We start from the raw sequence: 22553 nt of genomic DNA on the forward strand, positions 1-22553 counted from the left end.
TAAGGCTTTTAAAAATACATTCGTAAAACTCTATGTTTAATTTAAAATACTTATGCCTTTACTTCAATATTAAGGAAAAATTAAAAAAAGGAAATCTATTTGCACTTAACTAAATGTAATTGTGTTTAATATAGTATGTTAAAATAATTATTTAAAAATCTTCAATATCAATAAAAATATTCAGAAAACTTCAGGACCAAATCATTGCTTTCAAACAGAGGTAGAATTTTAATATTAGTTTTCTGTTAAGGACAAATGATTCATTTTCTCTTTTTTTGTGTAAAATTGATTGAAATGTATAGTTTCAATATATGGCAAAGCACTAAGTCTTTCTATATAAAATTCTTATTTTTGGTGTCCATTTTATATGAACACAAATTTGTAAATAGAAATCTCTTCATAGTACAGTGCACTCAGTTGTGCAAACTTATCTTTTTAGGGTCAAAGAAGAACACAAACCACAACTGACACAGTAAGTAAATGTATTAAGAGTGTAGTAGGCTTGACTTCTGTACTTTTGCCACATACTGCTTTCTGGTATTAGCTTAACACTAATACTGGATAGGCTGCAGCTAGTGTGTCTTCTGCTTTCTGACTCTCTGGCTTGTAAGAGAGCTGCTTGCAGCTTCTTACGTCACCCACATAGTGACTGGATGTAGTTTTTTGCTGCCTGCTTGTGGACTAGTTAAGTGTTCAAATTTAATTTCCCTACATTTTGACTGCCTGGATGATAATCGGAGCTCACATTACCATTGGCTGTAGCTTTTGTGCCTGTGTATTTTTATTATGGATAAGAAAACGTTAACCTACATTGTTATTCATTTGGTTATTCAGTCACATTATTTGCTTATTTAAACAGGTGGTTTCCCTTTAGTGGAATCACTGAACTGGTAAATAACGTTCTTCAGCCCCAGCAAAAACAACAAAATGAAAAGGAGCCCCAGACGTAAGTAAGCTGATCTATATAGACTAAATATTATCTCTGATAGTATAACATACTGAAAAGTATGTGTTAAAATACTGTCCTTGGAATAGTATGCCCTCAGAAAGGAAAATTGTTTGGTTAGGGTTTGATACTGTTACCCTTAATGAAAATCTATAAAGAAGGCAAGGATAATTAATAGGGTAGTAAAAAAGAAGAGGTAATTCCCCCCACCCTGCTATATTTTAGTATAAATAATGTAAGCCATACTTATTCAGTAAAACATCCTTTTCCAACAATGCAATATATAACTAGAGTGTGTTTCTTTCAAAAATTGTTCTAGAGGACATTAAAAGATATTAACCCCCAAATTCAATCTTTGGTCAAATAGTTTTGGAAAGGTTGTTTTAAAAAAGGTTAAGCAAGTTTCTTTATTATAATTATTCTGAGAACCCAAATATGCTCCAAGGGTATTAGAACATACACTGTTTAATACATTTGTTTGACCACTGAATCCTGTTTTTACTAAACATTTCATTAGGTTATGAAACATAATTTGGGAAATGTGGCAATATATTCTCACACTGACCTGAAACATTAAAGAAGTATTGATTTTATTTTTTTGTTATTAGATTAAAAAACACTGTTTAAAAAGTTGTTCACTTCTGTAGCATTTTAATTTTGTGCAAGCAATATTTATGTTGTGAAGTTGAGGTAGCTGAGGATGTGAGAGAGACTGCATATATTTAAATTCCAGTATTCTCCTGACAGTTGTCATAATATTCAGATGTGCTCCAACCACTTAGCCTCTGTGCTTCCTTTTGAATTATGACTTTGGAGAAGCTGGTTTGGTTGTAGGAATGGACAAGTTGACAAGTGACATGGACTCCAGGAGAGAATGAGAATGACGAGTATGATGAAACACTCAGAAAAACATTCATATTTTGCCTTTAATGCAGAGTAAAAGATAAACATCTTTTATGTCTTGTTGCTATTGATGAGGATAATCTCCTCATGCATTTTATGCTACTTTGCATACATTTTATGTTATATTTTGTCAGGGTTTTCATTTCAACTGAAGTAAAAGTATGATGTGTACTCTTCCTAATAGTTAATATGTAGTTCTCAAATTGGGACTTCTCCTGTACTTAAGGTCGTTGAAGTAGGGCCAGTATTTGTCTTGCCTACTGTTTTATTCTTGGCATTTAGCAGAATGCCTAATACATAGTAGGAACTCAATAAATATTTCTTCACAATTGATTTTTCATATTTTATCCTTTTATGATACAGGAATTTTATGACATAAGGAGTAAAATTAAATTTAACAATTGCTTTTCTAACTAGCACATAACATAGGTTTTATGTAAGGTATAAAACAAGCCTCTGGATAATTAAAGATGGAAATACTAGGAAAAATGATAAATGCCTTATAATGCAACTGTCATTTTAACTTTGTATCTGCAATACATAGCAAAATGGTAAAGGTAATTAAAAAAGTTTCCAATGCAAATACATTAAACTAATCAATTGGATTACTTTACTTTGAATTTTATATTTTAGTTTTATTTATGTTTTGCTATGATTAATAAATGTACTTTTGAAATACTAGAGAAATCTAAAATTTGAATTATTGGAATTAGATAACCACCTAATATAGTAATCCTCTTTGGTTGTGAGGTCTTTTAATAGAAACAAAATGTTAAAGGGAAGAGTGTTTTAAGCATAGGGAACATGATATGTGAACGTCTTTAAGTAGCAAGGGACACAAAGAAGACCAACATGGGTGTAGTATAGTAGATGAGAGGGAGTGTGGCAGGAGATGAGGTTCCAGAGGTAGGACTCAGATAGGGCAGTGGTTTTACAGAGAATGATAAGGAGTTTGAATCTGAGTCTCAGTATACAGGGAAGATATTGAAGAGATTTAAACATGGGAGTGACATGATTTACTTTATGTATAAAGAACATATTGACTGCTCTATAAGTAGCATGAGTGAGAATAGAAATGGAGAGAGCAATGGAAGAGGCCTTTTGTGAGGACTTTGCTAGTGATAGTGATAACCTGGACCACACTGATTACAGTGAATACAGTGAAGATGGAGAGAAGTAAATTGAGAATATATTTGAAGATTGAAATGATATGATTTGTCAGAGGAGAAGATTTAGAAGTTGTTGAAGAAGGGAAAAGAACCAAAGATGACTCCCGGGTTTCTAGTTGAAAGAACTAATTGGGTCATGATGTTATTAAATATGATCAAGAAGAGGAGAAGATGAACAGGTTGGAGGTATAAACTAAAACTTACATTTTGAACTTTTAAAATTTAAGATGCTTATAATTATCCAGCATTAAAGGAGAGAGATGGACTGGCCAGAGATATATTTTTGAGAGTGGTTAGTATGGCACATAAAGCTAGAAAAATGCATAAAATAACCTAGAGAGAGAGTGTGTGATAAAGAGCAGACACAAAGATTGGTTAAGCTCTGAAAAATCCTTATACCTATCCTGGGTCCTGAGATAAAAAGACTGTGGTTCCTACTCTCAAATAGTTCATGGTTAAGTGGGAAAAACAGACAAGCTGATAAGTAATTAAAAACAGTTCTGTGGGGACTTCTGGTTTGATTTTTGATATGTGAAAGAGCATGAAAGTTGTCACTGCTATTCTCATAACAAGAAAAATGCTAAACTGAAAACCAACAACTTTTCGTAAATCCATCAGAAAATTGAGGTCACAGGGCAAATCAAGCCATGAGTAGTGGAGAGAGAGGCAAATACAAAGAGTAAGTTTACTGGGTGAAGAAACCACAGATTCTGTTAGGAAAACTTAAACTATAATTGATGAACTGCTGGAAGCTGAATGTGGACTAACTTAAAAGTTAAAACTTCCTGCGGTCCTAGCCTTAGGGAAGCCCCCACAATTTTAAGGTTTTACTTCTTTTTTTTTTTTTTGAGATGGAGTCTCGCTCTGTCGCCCAGGCTGGAGTGCAGTGGCGCGATCTCGGCTCACTGCAAGCTCCGCCTCCCGGGTTCACGCCATTCTCCTGCCTCAGCCTCCCGAGTAGCTGGGACTACAGGCGCCCGCCACCACGCCCGGCTAATTTTTTTTTTTTGTATTTTTTTTAGTAGAGACGGGGTTTCACTGTGTTAGCAAGGATGGTCTCGATCTCCTGACCTCGTGATTCGCCCGCCTCGGCCTCCCAAAGTGCTGGGATTACAGGCGTGAGCCACCGCGCCCGGCCTTAAGGTTTTACTTCTGGGAGTACCATCAAGCTCTGAAAGTGAAGATCAGAGAAAAGTCCCCTCATGCCTCCAGCTGGGGGAGGGGAAAGTAACCATTCTGAAATAGCCCAGGGGAGGAGTAACCATTTTGACATACTCCCAGAACTTTCTGTTCCCCACCTTCCCTCAAGAGAAACAACTTTACCAGAGCTGAATCAATATGAGAAAAGGAAAATAACTCCAGTCTTTAGATTTTCCGCCTCACCTAAGGGGGACAAGAAGCTGAGAATCACTTTCAGAGTCACAGCCCAAGAGCACAGGTTCACTAAAGACCAAAACCTATTCATAGGAGTAGGTTTCTCTTCCAAGTGGCAATTCAGAGATTTAGGCTGCTGCTCTCTTGTAAGCCATCTGGAACACATAGCTTCCAGGGTTGCTACACCAGTGGAAGACAGATAATGGAGAACTCACACTTATTCTTAATTATGTAAGACAGAAGTGTCATAGGTCACTTTTGCTCACAGATTATTGCCTAAAACTTCTCACAAGGCACTATCCTCTATATAATGAGTTCTAGTAACACCTACAGTTAGTTTACATTGGATTCTTATTTACTGCAATGAGACAGAAATTTTAGGATGCCAAAAGATAAAGATTTCCCAAAAGAATAGTTACTGTAGCAAGGATTGCTCTGTCAACAAAATTTTTCTGGAAAGGAATTTTGAGGAAAGAGACTTTGTTTGCAAATGGGGTAGACATAGTTTTCAATGATAGAGGAAGGTGCATTCCAGAAAGCAAAGGGAGGATCTGATTTTATAGCAAACGTTCCTGCCCATGTTTTTAATCCAGTTTCTTTATGAAAATGAAGGATTCAAACTTGCTTCATTCTCATTGGTTAACACAGCTCAGTTCTGACTGGTTGATACAGCTGGGTTCTGATTGGTTGGTATAGCTGAGCCCTGATTGCTTGGTTTAGGTGAGCACAAAGTTCAATAGAGGTGTGGGTTTTCTGGAAACTCAGAGTATGTGATGACCTCTAGTTAGCAAATGGCAGCTTGGCTGTATTTAAAATCTAGACCCAGTTAGCCACTTGAGTTCCATCTTGAAGGATTAACTCTTTCAGGTTCACATTTGTTCATAACTCCAATACCGTAGTTGCTTCTACTGTAACTGCTATAATGACTAGGATCAAGGTCTAATTTTTACAAGACTGAAGGTTAGGTTATAACGTGAAGAAAATTCAAATATACAAGTGTCCTCTGGAAGGAAATTTGCTATTTGTAGTGTTTTAAGTAACAGCTATTAGGTTGGTGCAAAAGTAAATTACTTTCAATGCCAAAACTGCAATTACCTTGCACCAACCTAATATTAAGTTTTGTCAGTGAGATAACAGGGAGATTTTTGCCTTCTCTTAGGTGGTAATGAAAGACTAATGGAGATAAAGAACGTGATAACACTGGCCGTATGTGAATGTATACACATATTCTGAGAAGCCTTTAGTTGATCACTAGGGATGCCAAAGCACAATAATAAATAAGATTACAAGTAAACAAAATTGTTTTAGAAAGGAGGAGCAGAGATACCAGAAGAATTACAATCTTCTGTTCTTGGGTGGAAGCTGTATACTTTGGTCTGTCATTTGCTTGATCCAGGAGTCATTAGCTGTTTTTTTCCAAAGATCATCTGCTTCTGGAAGCTTCTTAAGACTCCTGCTTAAGGACTCCCAGTGGAGAAGATTTTCAAGCCCAGGGAAAATGGTGTGTATCTTTTTAGGTGTGAAACATGAATTCAAGGGTCAACGTTTTGGAGCTTTTAACGGAAGTGCTAATTATTAGCATGACTTACCACACTCTTTTCATTAAGTGTCCAGGACAGTTTTTCTCCCTTGTCTCCTCCAGAGTACTAAATGTGCAGATCTCAGGTCATAGAGAGTTGCTTAGAAGGATGTTTTGGAAAGACTGCTTTTACCTGTTGATGACAATACTGAGTGTATCACATGATTTCTTTGCTGTGTCTACTCATGTTAGCTTGCAATAGCAGAATATAGGATCAAAGGTGAAATTTAAAAATATGTGAGGCAGTCCATTACTCATTCACAAGGAGAGAGCAGATGGGTCCCCAAAAATGTTTATCTTTTTGTTTTGAAGGCTAATGCTGATAGAAATCGAAGAGTCCTTGAGGATATTTAATTTTAATTTTTAAAGTTCACTTGTTCTACTTTTTCTGAAGATTAAGAATGATATAGACAAAAGATTGTTTTTGTAAGCTGTGTGCTTCTTATGGTGCTTGACTGGTCAAAGAAGTTGATATGGAGGGAGTCACAGTGGTACCTGTGGGGACAGAGGAGGGAATGAGTGAAGAGGAGCAAGACTCTGGCACTACCACAGGCTGCAGGCTGCCTAGTGTAGAGAAAATGCTGGCCACCAACCCTGGCAAGACCCCAATCAGCCTTCTGCAGAAGTATGGTACCAGAATAGGGAAGAACACCTGTGTACTACCTTCTCAAAGCCGAGGGCCCACCAGCCTAATTTCACCTTCTGGGTCACTGTTGGCAACACCAGCTGCACTGCTCAGGGCCCCAGGAAGAAGGTAGTCAAGCACAAGGCAGCTGAGGTGGCCCTCAGACACCTCAAAGTGGAGAGCATGTTGGAGCCGGCCCCGGAGGACAGCAGTTCTTTTTCTCCCCTAGACTCTTCACTGCCTGAGGACTTTCCAGTTTTTACTGCTGCAGCAGCTGCTACCCCAGTTTCATCTGTTTTCCTAACCAGGAGTACCCCCATGGAAAAGCAGCCCCCGCTCCTCCCTTCAGCAGTCGGAGTGCATCCCTGTTGGTGCTCTTCAGAAACTGGTGGTGCAGAAAGGCTGGTGGTTGCCAGAGCACACAGTGACCTAGGAGTCCAGGCCAGATCAACACGAAGAATTGACCTGACGAGTGGAGCGTTACATTGAGATTGGCAGTGGCACTTCCAAAAAATCAACAAGTTGTAATGCAGTGACCAAAATGCTGCTTCGAGTGCACACGGTGTCTGTGGATGCCTGGGAAGGCAATGAGGCAGAGCCTGATGATGACTACTTCTACATTGATGTGGGCTCCCGCCTGGATGGTCTTCAGAACCGGGGCCCAGGCTGCACCTGAGATTTTCTACCAAATTCATTGGAGAGAAGATCCTGTCCTTCTGCAATTGCTCCTTGGGCTCCCTAGGTGCCCTGGGCCCTGCCTGCTGCCGTGTCCTCAGTGAGCTCTCTGAAGAGCAGGCCTTCCACGTCAGTTACCTGGATGTTGAGGAGCTGAGCCTGAGTAGACTCTGCCAGTGTCTGGTGGAACTGTCCTTCCAGCTGGCCACTGCGTATCATGGCTCTGCAACCACCAGGGAGGCAGCCCGTGGTGAGGCTGCTTGCCGTGCCCTGCAGTACCACAAGATCATGGCGGGCAGCAAGTGAAGCGCTAGCTGGACTCATGGATGTGCACCCTTTGCTTCCTGCTATTCCTGCCTCTGTGCTCACGTATCTGCTCAGCTCTGGTACCTTCTGTAGGTGCCATCTCTACCTCTGACACAGACTGTCTGCCTCGAGGCTGAGAAGGCACAGGGCCTCAGGGCCTCAGCCAGCCCAGAATCTGTCCTCATTTTATTGGTGATGATGAGTGGGAATGAAATCAGGGGGCTGTATACTAGGGCCCGGAATAAACATGCTGCTTCGTGGATAAAAACAAAAACAAAAACAAAAAAACAAAGCTGATACGGAGTTGTGAAATGGTAAAGGCAGTTCCTGGACATAGATGTGTTTCCAGGTCTAACATAGATAATCTTTAATCTGAATAATGTAAAATTACCAGAATCTTTCTCATACCTTAGAATCATATTAAATGCTGTGTGGCTCAAGGCAGGGATAAGTAAATAAACTTTTAAAATGACAAATGATAGGTTGCTCAGAAAAGGATATTTAGAAAAATTGATAAAAGCAGCAAAGTACTTATTGCTAAGTAATATAAAACTTAAGTAAAACTTATAAGTAATATAAAAAATGAAAAGTGCACAGATTGAAAGTATAGAAAGTAGCACTGAGATCAAGAAGCAGAACATTAACAGCCATGCAGGATTTCCTCATGCTCCCTTTCAGGGAGAACTATTTCCCATCTCCAAGGGTAACTTTTATCCTTTTGCCTAGCACCACTATTTTCTGTCCAGCACCATTATTTTGGCCTATTTTTATTTAGAGTTTACAGAAAGAATCATACAATGTATTCTATTGGTTCTGTATTGTTTTGCTCAATATAATGTCTGTGAGATTCAGCTATATAATTGCATGCAGTTGTATTTCATTCATTCTCAGTGCTGTCTGTACTTCAGTATCTGAATATACCACATTTTATTGATCAGTTTTACTATTGATATGCATTTGAGTTTGTTTCTAATTTTTGCCTATTATGAATAGTGCTGCTGTATACATTCTGATGTCATTATTTTTTTTCCTATGACTTTGGAGGAGAATTTTGGAGTTATTTGTGAAAGTAAAGTACTTCAGCTACTTCAAAATACTTTAAAATATTAAAGCTAGTTGCTCTCTAATTTCCCTAATTTCCCATTTAGTTATTTGGTAATACTATAAATGCTTTTTTTTTTTTTTTTTTTTTTTTTTTTTTAAGACAGAGTCTCGCTCTGTCACCGAGGCTGGAGTGCAGTGGCGTGATCTTGGCTCACTGCAACTTCTGCCTCCCGGGTTCAATCAATTATCCTGCCTCAGCCTCCCGAGTAGCTGGGATTACAGGCACACGCCGCCACCCCTGGCTGATTTTTTTGTATTTTTAGTAGAGATGGGGTTTCACCATGTTTCCCAGGCTGGTTTCAAACTTCTGAGCTCAGGCAATCTGCCCGCTCGGTCTCCCAAAGAGCTAGAATTACAGGCGTGAGCCGCTGCATCTAGCCTAGATGCTGTTTTTCGAGCATGCCTTACCATTTGATGTTTTGATGCCTTTGCATCTGGCCTAGAAAGGGAGAAAAGGAGTGATATGATATGATTTGTTCTAAAATACAAATTTTGAAATTTCGCTTGTTATTTCTACTTTTTCTGAAGATTGAGAAAGATACAGAGAATGATATTGAGAATGATATAGACCTGGGGTGTCCAATCTTTTGGCTTCCCTGGGCTACATTGGAAGAAGAATTAATTGTCTTCGGCCACACATAAAATACGGTAACACTAATGATAGCTGATGAGCTAAAAAAAAGTTTCCAAAAATCTTATAATACTTTAAGAAAGTTTACAAATTTTTCTTGGGCTGTATTCAAGGCTGTCCTGGGCCTCATGTGGCCCATGGGTCTCAGGTTAGACAAGCTTCATATAGACAGAAAATGTTTTTGTGTAAGCTATGTGCCTCTTATGGTGGTGATCTCTTCTAAAATTCAAATCAGATCATATCACTGTGCATCATATAGTAGTAGGAAGTTTACAGTTAACGACATCAGTTGAGATTAAGTGCAATTAAATTTACACAAATTGTAAAAAATGTAAATATTGTTATCAGAGTTTTTTCTTTTTGTGTTTTGTGTGAAAAACACATGTTCTTATACCCAGGCAACAGTGGATAAAAGTGTTTTTACTCTCCAATGTCTTTTTCAAAGAAGTACTTTTTTTGGTCAAGCAGAAAGCAGTTACAGGTGGAATATTTACAATGAACTCAAATTATTCTTCCATTTATCACCATATTTTTATTTCAGAATTGAGTTGATACTTTTCTTCAAGAAGCAAATTTCAGAGAAGAAATGAAACACCTTTTCCCTTTGGAGTCAGGAAGAGTCTATCTATCTATCTATCTCTCTATCTATCTATAGTCATATAAATATAGTCATTCTGTAGTGTCAATAACAAGCTACAAGTGTAATTTTTACATATTTTTAATGTCAGTCTCTAATATCAAGATTATTTTATTTTGTGAACAGAATAATAATGTCAGCTCTGAAGATTCTGTATCTGGCGACTACATAAATTTTTCTGGAGCAGGCCAGGCACAGTTGCTCACGCCTGTAATCCTAGCACTTTGGGAGGCCGAGGCAGGCGAATCATGAGGTCAGGAGTTCGAGACTAGCCTGGCTAACATGGTGAAACCCCGTGTCTACTAAAAATACAAAAAATTAGCTGGGCATAATGGCACGTACCTGTAATCCAGCTACTCAGGAGGCTGAGGCAGGAGAATTGCTTGAATCTGGGAGGCAGAGATTGCAGTGAGCTGAGATTACACCACTGCACCCTAGCCTGGGTGACAGAGTGTGAGATTCTGTCTCAAAAAAAAAAAATTTTTTTTCTGGAGGAAAAGACTCTCTTAATTGCCTTTTCAATACAGTTTTAGTTATGGTGGCATTATAAAACAGAGAAACAAAGCCATTTGTATTAAGGAGGTGTGTTACAATAGAAATAAAGGGTATTCAGTTAGGAAAAGAGGAAGTCAAATTGTCTCTGTTTGCGGATGACATGATTATATATTTAGAAAACCCCATCGTGTCAGCCCCAAATCTCCTTAAGCTGATAAGCAAATTTTGCAAAGTCTCAAGATACAAAATCAATGTGCAAAAATCACAAGCATTCCTGTACACCAATAATAGACAAACAGCCAAATCATGAGTGATCTCCCATTCACAATTACTACAAATAGAATAAAATACCTAGGAATCTAACTTACAAGTGATGTGAGGGACCTCTTCAAGGAGAACTACAAACCACTGCTCAGCGAAATAAAAGAGGACACAAACAAATGGAAGAATATTCCATGCTCATGGATAGGAAGAGTCAATATCGTGAAAATGGCCATACTGCCCAAGGTAATTTATAGATTCAATGGTATCCCCATCAAGCTACCACTGACTTTCTTCACAGAATTGGAAAAAAACTAAAGTTCATATGGAACCAAAAAAGAGCCCGCATAGCCAAGACAGTCCTAAGCAAAGAGAGCAAAGCTGGAGGCATCACACTACCTGACTTCAAAGTATACTACAAGGCTACAGTAACCAAAACAGCATGGTACTGGTACCAAAACAGATATGTAGACCAATGGAACCAAAGAGAGGCCTCAGAAATAACACCATACATCTACAACCATCTGATCTTTGACAAAGCTGACAAAAACAATGGGGAAAGGATTCCCTATTTAATCAATAGTGCTGGGAAAACAGGCTAGCCATATGTAGAAAGCTGAAACTGGATCCTTTCCTTACACAGTATAAAAAATTAATTCAAGATGGATTAAAGACTTCAATGTAAGACCTAATACCATAAAAACCCTAGAAGAAAACCTAGGCAATACCATTCAGGACATAGGCATGGTCAGAGACTTCATGACTAAAACACCGAAAGCAATGGCAACAAAAGCCACAATAGACAAATGGGATCTAATTATACTAAAGAGCTTCTGCACAGCAAAAGAAACTATCATCAGAGTGAACAGGCAGTACAGAATGGGAGAAAACCTTTGCAATCTACCCATCTGACAAAGGGCTAATATCCAGAATCTACAGAGAACTTAAACAGATTTACAAGAAAAAAAACAACAACCACATCAAAAAGTGGATGAAGGATATGAACAGACACTTCTCAAAAGAAGACATTTATCTGGCCAACAAACATGAAAAAAAGCTCATCATCACTGGTCATTAGGGAAAAGCAAATCAAAACCACAGTGAAATACCATCTCACGCCAGTTAGAATGGCAATCATTAAAAAGTCAGGAAACAACAGATGCTGGAGAGAATGTGGAGAAATAGGAACACTTTTACACTGTCGGTGGGAGTGTAAATTCGTTCAACCATTGTGGAAGACAGTGTGACAATTTCTCAAGCATCTAGAACTAGAAATACCATTTGACCCAGCAATCCTATTACTGGGTGTAAGCCCAAAGGATTATAAATCATGCTATTATAAAGACACATGCACATGTATGTTTATTGTGGCACTATTCACAATAGCAAAGACTTGGAACCAACCCAAATGTCCATCACTGATAGACTGGATTAAGAAAATGTGGCACATATACACCATGGAATACTATGCAGCCATAAAAAAGGATGAGTTCTTGTCCTTTGCAGGGACATGGATGCAGCTGGAAACCATCATTCTAAGCAAACTATCACAGAGACAGAAAACCAAACATCGCATCTTTTCACTCATAGATGGGAGTTGAACAATGTGAACACGTGGACACAGGGTGGGGAACATCACATACCAGGGCCTGTCTGGGTATGGGAGCCTGGGGGAGGGATAGAATTAGGAGAAATACCTAAAGTAAATAACAAGTTGATGGGTGCAGCAAACCAACATGGCACATGTATATCTATGTAACAAACCTGCACGTTGTGCATATGTACCTTAGAACTTAAAGTATAATGAAAAAATGTGTATTAGAGATTCTTTCATAGTTCATAAGTGTGATTGGGTGTTTAACGCTCATTTGAGATGTTCCTCCCTCAAACCTTGGTATGATGTTTGCCCGTTACCCATCTGATGTTAAAAAAAGAAATGTGTGAGAGATAAACGATTAATATTGATAAAGAACTTCATGTGACTTCTGGCATAAAGTCTTTTTTACCCAGTAGTTCAGAAATGGTTTTGAGATATGCTATGAGTCTAAAAAGAATTAATCAAATATCTGACCTATTCAAGATAGGTTTGTAATCTTTCTCAACATTGTCTTACTGATTTCTACAACTTGTGATGTTACAATCTTAATTGGATATTAGATAATATGGGAAATAATTCTTAGTATTCTACCTCACGCTGACTTTCCAGCTTCTTCTATTGTATTTTCCTCCCTGTTTTCCCCCCATGCATACCTTATTCCAAATGAGAATACTTTCAACTTCCTGAATTTTCCATTTGCTTTCATACTTTGCATATGAAAAAATGTAAGCCTGAAATTTATTCTTCATTTTATGCCTATCACAATTTTGCATGTCTTTCATGGCCCAAATGCTTAAAAAACTAAAAAATGTTTTTCTTCTATGAAGTTTTATCAACACCGTTCACAACTAATGCCTCTTTTCCTTATGCTCCAGTACCATTTTTCTTATATATTAATACTTATTTAGTACATATTTCAGTTGAATTGTTAGAAGAAAAACTTTAGACAAATTAAATTTAACAGAGTTTAATTGAGGAAAGAATGATTCCTGAATCAGGAATCCCCTGAACCAGAATAGGTTCAGAGAGACTTTGGCACTCCCACATGGTCAGAGAGGATTTATGGACAGAAAAAGGAAAATGATGTACAGAAAATGAAAATGAGGTACAGGAATAGCTGGATGTGTTGCAGTTCAGCATTTGCTACAGTTGAACAGTTGGTCACCTGTTATTGCCTGAAACTCAGTGATTGGTACAAGAGTAAGTTGCAGTCTGTTTACACATCTAGTTAGATTACAGTTCACTATGTACAGAGAAACCTTAAGGCCAAACTTATAATGAGGGCAGTTTTAGGCTAAGCCTAATTTAACAATTCCCTTCATTTGGTCAACCTGAGAGGTTGACCAAAACTTTATGCGTTGACATCATTCTTTTGCCATGATAAATGTATTTACTTGGTCTCAAATCTCACTAGAAAATAGCAGAACAGTGGGTTTTGTAAGTCCTTGTAAACAGGACTTTAACTTACTTTTTTGTAAAAGGTAGCCTAGAGGAGACTTCCTTATTATGCTGGAATGTCCTGTTTTCAAGAGAGAAAAACATTTCTGGTCTTTTTTGGGGGGCTATGTGCTTCTTTAAAGTTTCAATTTGATTATGTCACATTTAGCATGAGTGACTCCATCTTGATTTAATCTGGTCTGGTCTGTTAAGGCCTAGTGTATGAGCTCAGTCCAAAACAATGACCTCCCATAATTTTGTTTAACTCATCCTTTTGGTCAGGTTTTTATGTAGGTGAGAGTGTGAGCAAAGCTTAGGGCATTAGCACTACTCTTAGTTACCATCATTTAGGGTTTCCAGTCACAGTGTGTCGTTCATAGGTTATGGTGTTCTCATAATCATGCATTTCTTTGAGTTTTTGTTGTTCCAGTTGAAGAGAAACCATTTGACATTCTATAGATGACTATGCAAACATTTAAAACTTTTGAGAGAATACAGTGCACCAGGGAGATGACTATTATGACTGTCAGGAGGATAATACCAAGAGTTTGGAGTATGCCTTAGCCAGGATCCTCATGAACCAAACCAGCTAAAATCAAAGACCAAAGAATAAGCTAGATAAAGCATCTGTTTGTTTTAACCAAGCAACCTATTTGTTAATCCCCTACAACAGAATCTCTGTAATACATAATGTATGTGTCATGTGCAACAAGAAGTGTCAGTAACTTCACAGATACTTCTCTGTTCAGCAGTAAGTTATAATTTTATTGGATGTAGCATAACTTCAGCAAGAGAATTTAAAGAAGCTTTTTGTGCACCCATAGTCTTTGCAGTAGAATCTGCTGTAGAACCTGTTATAAGGAATAAATTTTTAATCATTGCCTCATTTACTCCAAACTGTGTAAAAAGAGACCACCCATCTGGAATAATGAAGGCCTTCTGGCAGTTTTCTCTTTAACTGATGATGTAGGTTAAGAGGAGTGGACCACTGTTCTGTCTCTGACAGATTATGAAGCAGCAAAGATATTAAAATTTCTTGAACACGTTGTTTTTCATCTTTCATGTATCAAAGCATAGGTTGTCCATAAATAAGGTTGGCTGTAAAATCCCCCACAAATAAAAGTATACTTCATGAGTGCACACAAACCCCTTTTCCAGTTGTATTGCTCATAGAGGTATAAGCAAGGAAAAAATTGAGAAGTAAGAGTTTCATGATAGCAGAGAAGTCTTGATCTGTGATCTTGGGAAAGCTGTCTGAATCTGGGATGTCATCTGCTTCTAGGGAGAAACTTCTATGGTTAGCTTTACCTTAAGGTCTCCAATGGGTGTATAGTTCCAAGAGTCTGTAGGGGATCTTCTGAGTTGTGAGATTACAAGCTTAAGGTTCACAGTCCCACAGTTTTGTTGCAGTGTGGGTGGCAGGGGAAGTCTTTCCTTGATGTTTCCAGAAGACCAAATCTCTGAGTTTTAGATCACCTGGGTTTGATTGTCCTCTGTTGGGGGACCATGACAAACTTTCTTTAACCTGGTGAAAATACACTTTGGCATAATACATTAAAGCCTGGTAGAGTTTAGTCATATTAGAGTTTAGGAGTGGAAGATACATGAGGTTCTATTATTAGGAGCATAGGCCTTCCAGTGACTATTTCATAAGGGATCAACTTATATTTTCCTCTGGAACTAGATCTGATTGTTATCAGTCTGCAGTATCTTTGACCAAGGCAACCTAGTTGATTCAATTAGTTTTGCTTAATGTTACTGTATTTGTAATACCTTATTTATTTTACTTGTCCAGTGAAACAAGTACCTTTATCACTAGAGATTTTTCCAGGAATGTCCCATGAGGGAAATACATTTTCTGATAACCTTTTAGCTACTGTTATAGGATTAACCTTCTTGTATGAGAAAGCTTCTATATAACCAGAATATATGCATTGAAAACAACAATGGAATGAAATCTTTCTATGTTCAAATGGCCAATCAGGTAGCAGAAATATACCTGAAGTATATTTGTCACAAGTCATTTTGGTAATTTAGAAGAGTCACCACACCAGTTTGTAAGTGTGTGTGTGTGTGTGTGTGAGTGTGTGCATGCATGTGTGTATTCTATTTGGATCATTTTATCTCCTCCATGGTGAGTCATGGAGTATAGACGATTTATTTATTTATTTATTTATTTATTTATTTATTTATTTATTTAGAGATGGAGTCTTGCTCTGTCACCCAGGCTGGAGTGTGGTGGCACAATCGTAGCTCAATGTAGCCTTGAACTCCCGGGCTCAAGCAATTCTCCCACCTAAGCCTCCTGAGAAGCTGGGATTATGGGTAGAAGCCACAATGCCCAGCTAGAGCTTTTAATAATGGAGGTTTAAGGACTTAGGAAGTACTAGGTGACTGTCCAGCCTCTCTCTGTGAGTCTACATTTAACATTGGATTTGTATTCTCTTAAATACCAATTTTGTTTCTCCAAATTAAGTGTGTAGCATTGTTTTCTAGATGGATTATCATAGTTTATTAGTCTGTTTTCACACTGCCCATAAAGATATACCCAAGACTGGGTAATTTATAAAGGAAAGAGGTTTAATGGACTCATAGTTTGATGTGGCTGGGGAGGCCTCACAATCATGGTGGGAGACAAAAGGCACATCTTACATGGTGGCAGGCAAAGAGAGAATGAGAGCCATGTGAAAGTGTTTCCCCTTATAAAACCATCAGATCTCATGAGACTTATTCATTACCAAGAGAACTGTATAGGGAAAACTGCCCCCATGATTCAGTTGTCTCCCCCTGGGTTCTTCCCAAAACATGTGGGAATTATGGGAGCTACAATTCAAGATGAGATTTGGATGGGGACATAGCTGTACCATATCACTTCATCCCTGGCCACTTTCAAATCTCATGTCCTCATATGTCAAAACCAATTATGCCTTCCCAACAGTCCCTCAACGTCTTAACTCATTTCACCATTAACTCAGAAGTCCACAGTCCAAAATCTCATTTGAGACAAGGCAAGTCCCTTCCACCTATGAGCCTGTAAAATCAAAAGTAAGTTAGTTGCTTCCTAGATACAATGGGAGTATAGGCATTGGATAAATACAACCATTCCCAATGGGAGAAATTGGCCAAAACAAAGGGGCTACAGGCCCCATGCAAGTCTGAAATCCAGCGGGACAGTCAAATCTTAAAGCTCCTAAATGATTTCTGTTGACTCCATGTGGCTCACATCCAGGTCACACTGATGCAAGAGGTAGGTTCTCACAGTCTTGGACAACTCTGCCCTGTGGCTTTGCAGGGTACAGACCCCCTTCCGGCTGCTTTCATGGGCTGGCACTGAGTGCCTGTGGCTTTTCCAGGTGCACGGTGCAAGCTGTCAGTGGATCTACCATTCTGGAGTCTGGAGGATGGTGGCCCTCTTTTCACAGCTCCACTAGGCAGTGCCCCAGTGTGGACTCTGTGTGGGAGCTCCAACCCCACATTTCCCTTCTGCACTGCCATAGTAGAGGTTCTTTATGAGGGCCCTGCCCCTGCAGCAAACTTCTGCCTGGACATCTAGGCATCTCCATACATCCTCTGAAATCTAGACAAAGGTTCCCAAACCTCAATTCTTGACTTCTGTACACCATCAGGCTCAACACCAGGTGGAAGCTGCCAAGGCTTTGGGCTTGCACCCTCTGCAGCCATAGCCCAAGCTGTACCTTGGCCCTTTTTAAACATGGCTAGAGCAGCTGGGATGCAGGGCACAAAGACCCTAGGCTGCACGCAGCAGGGGGACCCTGGGCTGAGCACACAAAACCATTTTTTCCTCCTAGACCTCTAGACCTGTGATGGGAGGGGCTGCTGCAAAAGTCTCTGACATGCTCTGGAGATATTTTCCCCATTGTCTTGGCAATTAACATTTGGCTCCTCGTTACTTAAGCAAATTTCTGCATCTGGCTTGAATTTCTTCATAGAAAATGGGTTTTTCTTTTCAGTCGCATTGTCAGGCTGCAAATTTTCTGAACTTATATGCTGTTTCCCTTTTAAAACTGAACGCTTTTAACAGCACCCAAGTCACCTCTTGAATACTTTGCTGCTTAGAAATTTCTTCTGCCAGGTACCCTAAATCATCACTCTGAGGTTCAAAGTTCCACAAATCTCTAGGGCAGGGACAAAATGTTGCCAGCCTCTTTGCTAAAAAATAACAAGAGTCAGCTTTGCTCCACTTCCCAACAAGTTACTTATCTCCATCTGAGACTACCTCAGCCTGGATTTCATTGTGTATATCATTATCAGCATTTTGATCAAAGCCATTCAACAAGTCTCTAGGAAGTTCCAAACTTTCCCACATTTTGCTGTCTTCTTCTGAGCCGTCCAGACTGTCCAAACCTCTGGACTGTTACCCAGTTCCAAAGTTGCTTCCACATTTTCAGGTACCTTTACAGTAGCACCCCACTCTAATGGTACCTGCTTACTGTATTAGTCCATTTTCATGCTGTTGATAATGACATACTTGAGACTGGGTAATTTATGAAGGAAAGAGGTTTAATGGACTCATGGTTCCACGTGGCTGGGGATACCTCACAATCATGGTGGGAGGCGAAAGGCACGTCTTACATGGTGGCAGGCAAAGAGAAAATGAGAGCCATGTGAAAGTGTTTCCCCTTATAAAACCATCAGATCTTGTGAGACTTATTCACTACCATGGGAACAATATGGGGGAAACCGCCCTCATGATTCAGTTATCTCCCACTGAGTGCCTCCCAAAACGTGGGAATTATGGGAGCTACATTTCAAGATAAGATTTGGGTGTGGACACAGCCAAACCATATCACATAGGTAATTTGACTTGCATCATGGAGTTCATTCGAATAGCACATCTTAATAATTTCAGTGCTGGCTGATTTATTATGAAAACCTGGCAAAGTATTTTCTTGGCATTCAATTAATTATTGTCCTCCTTGGATTAGCAGTTTTATAAATCAGTTAGTCTTTTCATTGGAGTACTAGGAATCCTTACTTAGTCCAAATGATATGATCCTAAAGTCATCAGAAACCTGTATTTGAAGGTGCTTCTTATGGTCCTTTCTACCCTTTCCATGAACTTCCATGAAGACACAACACTTTAGGATTTTATTTGCTTGTAAAGAGCTGTTTTAAAATGCATCAGAATTAAGCAGTTAACTGTGGACAAGAATTAATATGATCATGGTCAAAGACACAAGTGAGAAGAAAATTTGGTTACTTCTGTGGCCTATAATAACTTAACATAATAACTATAGTTATGACTGATTTCCTACCAAGATATAAGAGAATTTTAGGAATCACATACAATTTTGGAACATATATTAATAACATATTCATGAAAATATAACTGAAAGAGGGTAAAACATTTCTTATTTGACAGTGCTTCCCATATGCTTTAACATACCAAATAAACCTGTTCATCTCTCTTTTGAATGTTTCAGGGTCCCTCTGTAGCATTCCAAAGTAGTTTGAGGTCACAAAAAGACAACTTTTAATTTGAAGTTTGATTTTGGGAAACATGTCAAATATGTCAAAGGTTTAAAACAATTAAAACAGGATCACTAGTCACTGTAAATAATATTTATTTAGCCAAAGGGATAAATAAAAGGTTTTAAAAAGCAAAAATCTGTTTTCAGTTTTCCAAACAATCTGGAGACCTAATGAAAACAATATGGGACAGTATCTGTGTCTGCTTCTGTCTTCTATTGTTTTTTTTCTCTTTACAGTTTACTCAAATGTTGAACAGAAATTTATCTACTATCTCTTATTATATGAAAATCTTGTTCAAAGTAAAATACCAAATGTTATTTATGTATTAATACATTATGAATTATATTAAGCCATTCTTGCATTGCTATAAATAAATGCCATTGATTGGGTAATTTATAAACAAAATAGTTTTAATTGGCTCACAGTTCTGTAGGCTTTAAAGTAAACATGGTGCCGGCATCTGCTTGGGCTTTTAGGGAGGCCCCAGGAAGCTTACAGTCACAGTGGAAGGTGAAGGGGGAACAGGCCATTGTAGGAGCATGGCTAGAACAGGAAGAAGAGAGGGTGGTGGGGAGAGGTGCCACACACTTTTAAAGATAACCAGAGTTAGTGAGAACTCACTCACTATAGTGAAGATAGCACCAAGCCATGAGGGATCTAGCCCCATGACCCAAACACTTTATACTAGGCCTCACCTCCAGCACTGGGGATTACAATTCTACATGAGATTTGGGTAAGGACAAATCTCCAAACTACATCATTCCATCCCTTGTCCCTCCCAAATCTCATTTCCTTCTCACATAGCTAAATACAATCATGCCTTCACAACAGTCCCCCAACATTGTAACTTGTTCTATTGTTTAAAGTCAAAAGTCCAAAGTTTCATTTGAGACAAGGCCAGTCTCTTTTACCTGTGAGCCTGCAAAATCAAACAAGTTATCTACTCCCACAGTACAAGTGGGGTATAGGAATTGATTAAACATTTTTATCCCAAAAGGTAGAAATTGGCAAAAAGAAAGGGGCTACAGGTTTCATGTAAGTTTGAAACCCAGCAGGGCAGTCATTAACTCTTAAAGCTCCAAGAAATCTTCTTTGACTCCATGTCCTGCGTGCAGGACACACTGGTGCATGAGGTGGGCTCCTATGGCCTTGGGCAGCTCCACCCCTGTGGCTTTGCAGGGTCCTGCCACTGTAGCTGCTCTCATAAGTTATTGAGTGCCTGCAGCTTTTCCACATGCAGGATTCAAGCTCCCACTGGATCTACCATTCTGGATTTTGGAGGATGGTGGTCCCTTTCTCACAACTCTACTAGGCAGTGCCCCAGGGGGGACTCTGTGTGGAAGCTCCAACCCCACATTTCTCTTCTGCACTCTCCTAGTAGAGATTCTCTGTGAGGGCTCCACTCTTAGGAGGCTTCCGTGTGGACACTGTGCTTTTTCATACATCCTCTCAAATCTAGGAGGAGGCTGCCAAGATTGCACTCTGTGTGCCTGCAATCTTAATACTATGTGGAAGCTGCCAAGACTCATGGCTTGCATTCTTCAAAGTGTCAGCTTAAGCTGTATCTGGGCCTCTTTGAGCCCCAGCTGTAGCTGTAGCTAGAGCAGCCAGCATGCCAGGTGCCATGTCTTGAGGTGGCACAGGGTAGTGGTTTCTGTTCTCCCAGGCCTCAGTGCCTGTGATAGGTGGGCCCGCCATGAAGGTTTCTGAACTCCATCAAGGTCTTTTCTCCATTGTCTTGAATATTAGCAGTTGGCTCCCATTTAGTAATATAAATATCTCTAGTAAGTTGTTGCTTCACAGCCAGCTTGAATTCCTCTCCCATAAAAGCTTTTTTTTTTGCCACATGGCCAGGCTGCAGATTTTCCAAACTTTTAGGCTCTGTTTCCTTTGAAATGTAAGTGTTGACTTTAGATTATTCTTTGGTCCCACATGTGAGTATAGGTTGTTAGAAGCAGGGAGGCCACATCTTCAACTTTTTGCTGCTTAGAAATTTCTTCCTTCAGATACCCTAGGTCATCACTCTGAAGTTCAGACTTCCACAGGTCCCTAGGACATGAGCAGAATGCAGCTAAACTTTTTGCTTAGGCATAACATGCATGACATTTGTTCCAGCTCCCAGTAAGGTTCTCATTTCCATCTGAGACCTTGCCAACCTTGATTTTAGTGTCCATACCACTATCAGCATTTTGGTCACAACTGTTTAATCAGTCCCTAAGAAGTTCCAAACTTTCCTTCATCTTCCTCTCTTCTTCTGGGCCCTCCAAACTCTTCCAACATCTGCCCATTACCCAGTTCCCAAGTTGCTTCCTCATTTTCAGGTATCTGTATAGCAATGCCCTATTCCTTGGTACTATCAATACAGAAGTTAATATTGCTAAAATCTTATAAGCAAATCCATCCAGTCTCAGACAGCTTTTGACCACACAAGATTTTCATAAACCTTTTATAATCTCTTAGAAAATTGTAAAGTTCTTTTTATTTTTAACTTGTTTTTTTGTATCTATATCTTTTTTATTTTTTTAATTTGAAGTAACCTTTAAGTAACTTCTAGATGGGCAGAATTGATTTTCTCAACAAATGCATATTTTTATGCCTTTACAACTTTTCTCACTAAAAACATATCTTACTTTTCTTTATACACTGTATATAGAATTGTTTTTCCTATATCTAGTAGTTATAATTACACACATTAACTATAATTTTAACTCTTAGTAACCCTAGTTTTTAGTGAAAACCTAGCATAAGTAATTTTGAACTGTTTTATATCAGCATTTGCTGATGAAAATGATTTTATGATTTTTAGAATTATGTTTTCTCAAATTTTTGTTTAATTGATTTAAATATGTTTAGCATTTTTATGCAACATAAAAGTAAGATGCCAAAGTATATAACCTTGAATTTATGTTTAATAATTAATGTTTCAATATTTTAATTTACTTACAAATGAATCATTTTTTGATTATTTTTTACTTAATTTAATATGATTTGAAGATTTGAAATTACTGAAAAGATTAAATGATTCTCCTGCTTCAGCCTCCTGAGTAGCGAGGATTACAGGCACTCGCCACCATGGTCGGCTAATTTTTTGTATTTTTAGTAGAGATGGGGTTTCACTATGTTGGCCTGGCTGGTCTCGAACTCCTGACCTCAAGTGATCTGCCCGCTTTGGCCTCCCAAAGTGCTAGGATTACAGACATGAGCCACCAGAACTGGTCCTGAAAAGAATTTTGAAATGTGACCCTCTCTAAAGTCTTTCCTAGTAGTACTGGGTCTCAGGTAGCCACATGGCATCCTGGATGGCTATGAAGGCCAGGGCCC

The 22553-nt window shown here is 38.8% G+C and overlaps 1 protein-coding gene, 1 non-coding gene and 1 pseudogene across 40 annotated transcripts in view; all 3 read left to right on the top strand.

Moving 5' to 3' along the window:
- Positions 1 to 22553, top strand: part of RIMS2 (regulating synaptic membrane exocytosis 2) — a 752291-nt gene that overhangs the window by 155070 nt on the left and 574668 nt on the right. For 22 of the 39 annotated variants that reach the window (XM_055348803.2, XM_031014115.3, XM_055348807.2 and 19 more), the window contains exons 2-3: positions 440 to 472; positions 860 to 946. The exons of the other annotated variants lie outside the window; for them this stretch is intronic. In XM_055348803.2, the coding sequence (XP_055204778.1) occupies positions 440 to 472; positions 860 to 946 (120 nt within the window). The remainder of the gene's footprint in view (positions 1 to 439; positions 473 to 859; positions 947 to 22553) is intronic. 39 annotated transcript variants of the gene reach the window in all.
- On the top strand, positions 6302 to 7722 carry LOC101138120 (RISC-loading complex subunit TARBP2-like; annotated as a pseudogene).
- On the top strand, positions 12530 to 12629 carry LOC115935726 (small nucleolar RNA U13). Its single transcript, XR_004071341.2, has one exon. It is a non-coding gene; the product is annotated as a small nucleolar RNA U13 (small nucleolar RNA).

The sequence above is a fragment of the Gorilla gorilla genome, chromosome 7 (assembly GCF_029281585.2).
Source record: "Gorilla gorilla gorilla isolate KB3781 chromosome 7, NHGRI_mGorGor1-v2.1_pri, whole genome shotgun sequence".
Taxonomy (NCBI): Eukaryota; Metazoa; Chordata; class Mammalia; order Primates; family Hominidae; genus Gorilla; species Gorilla gorilla.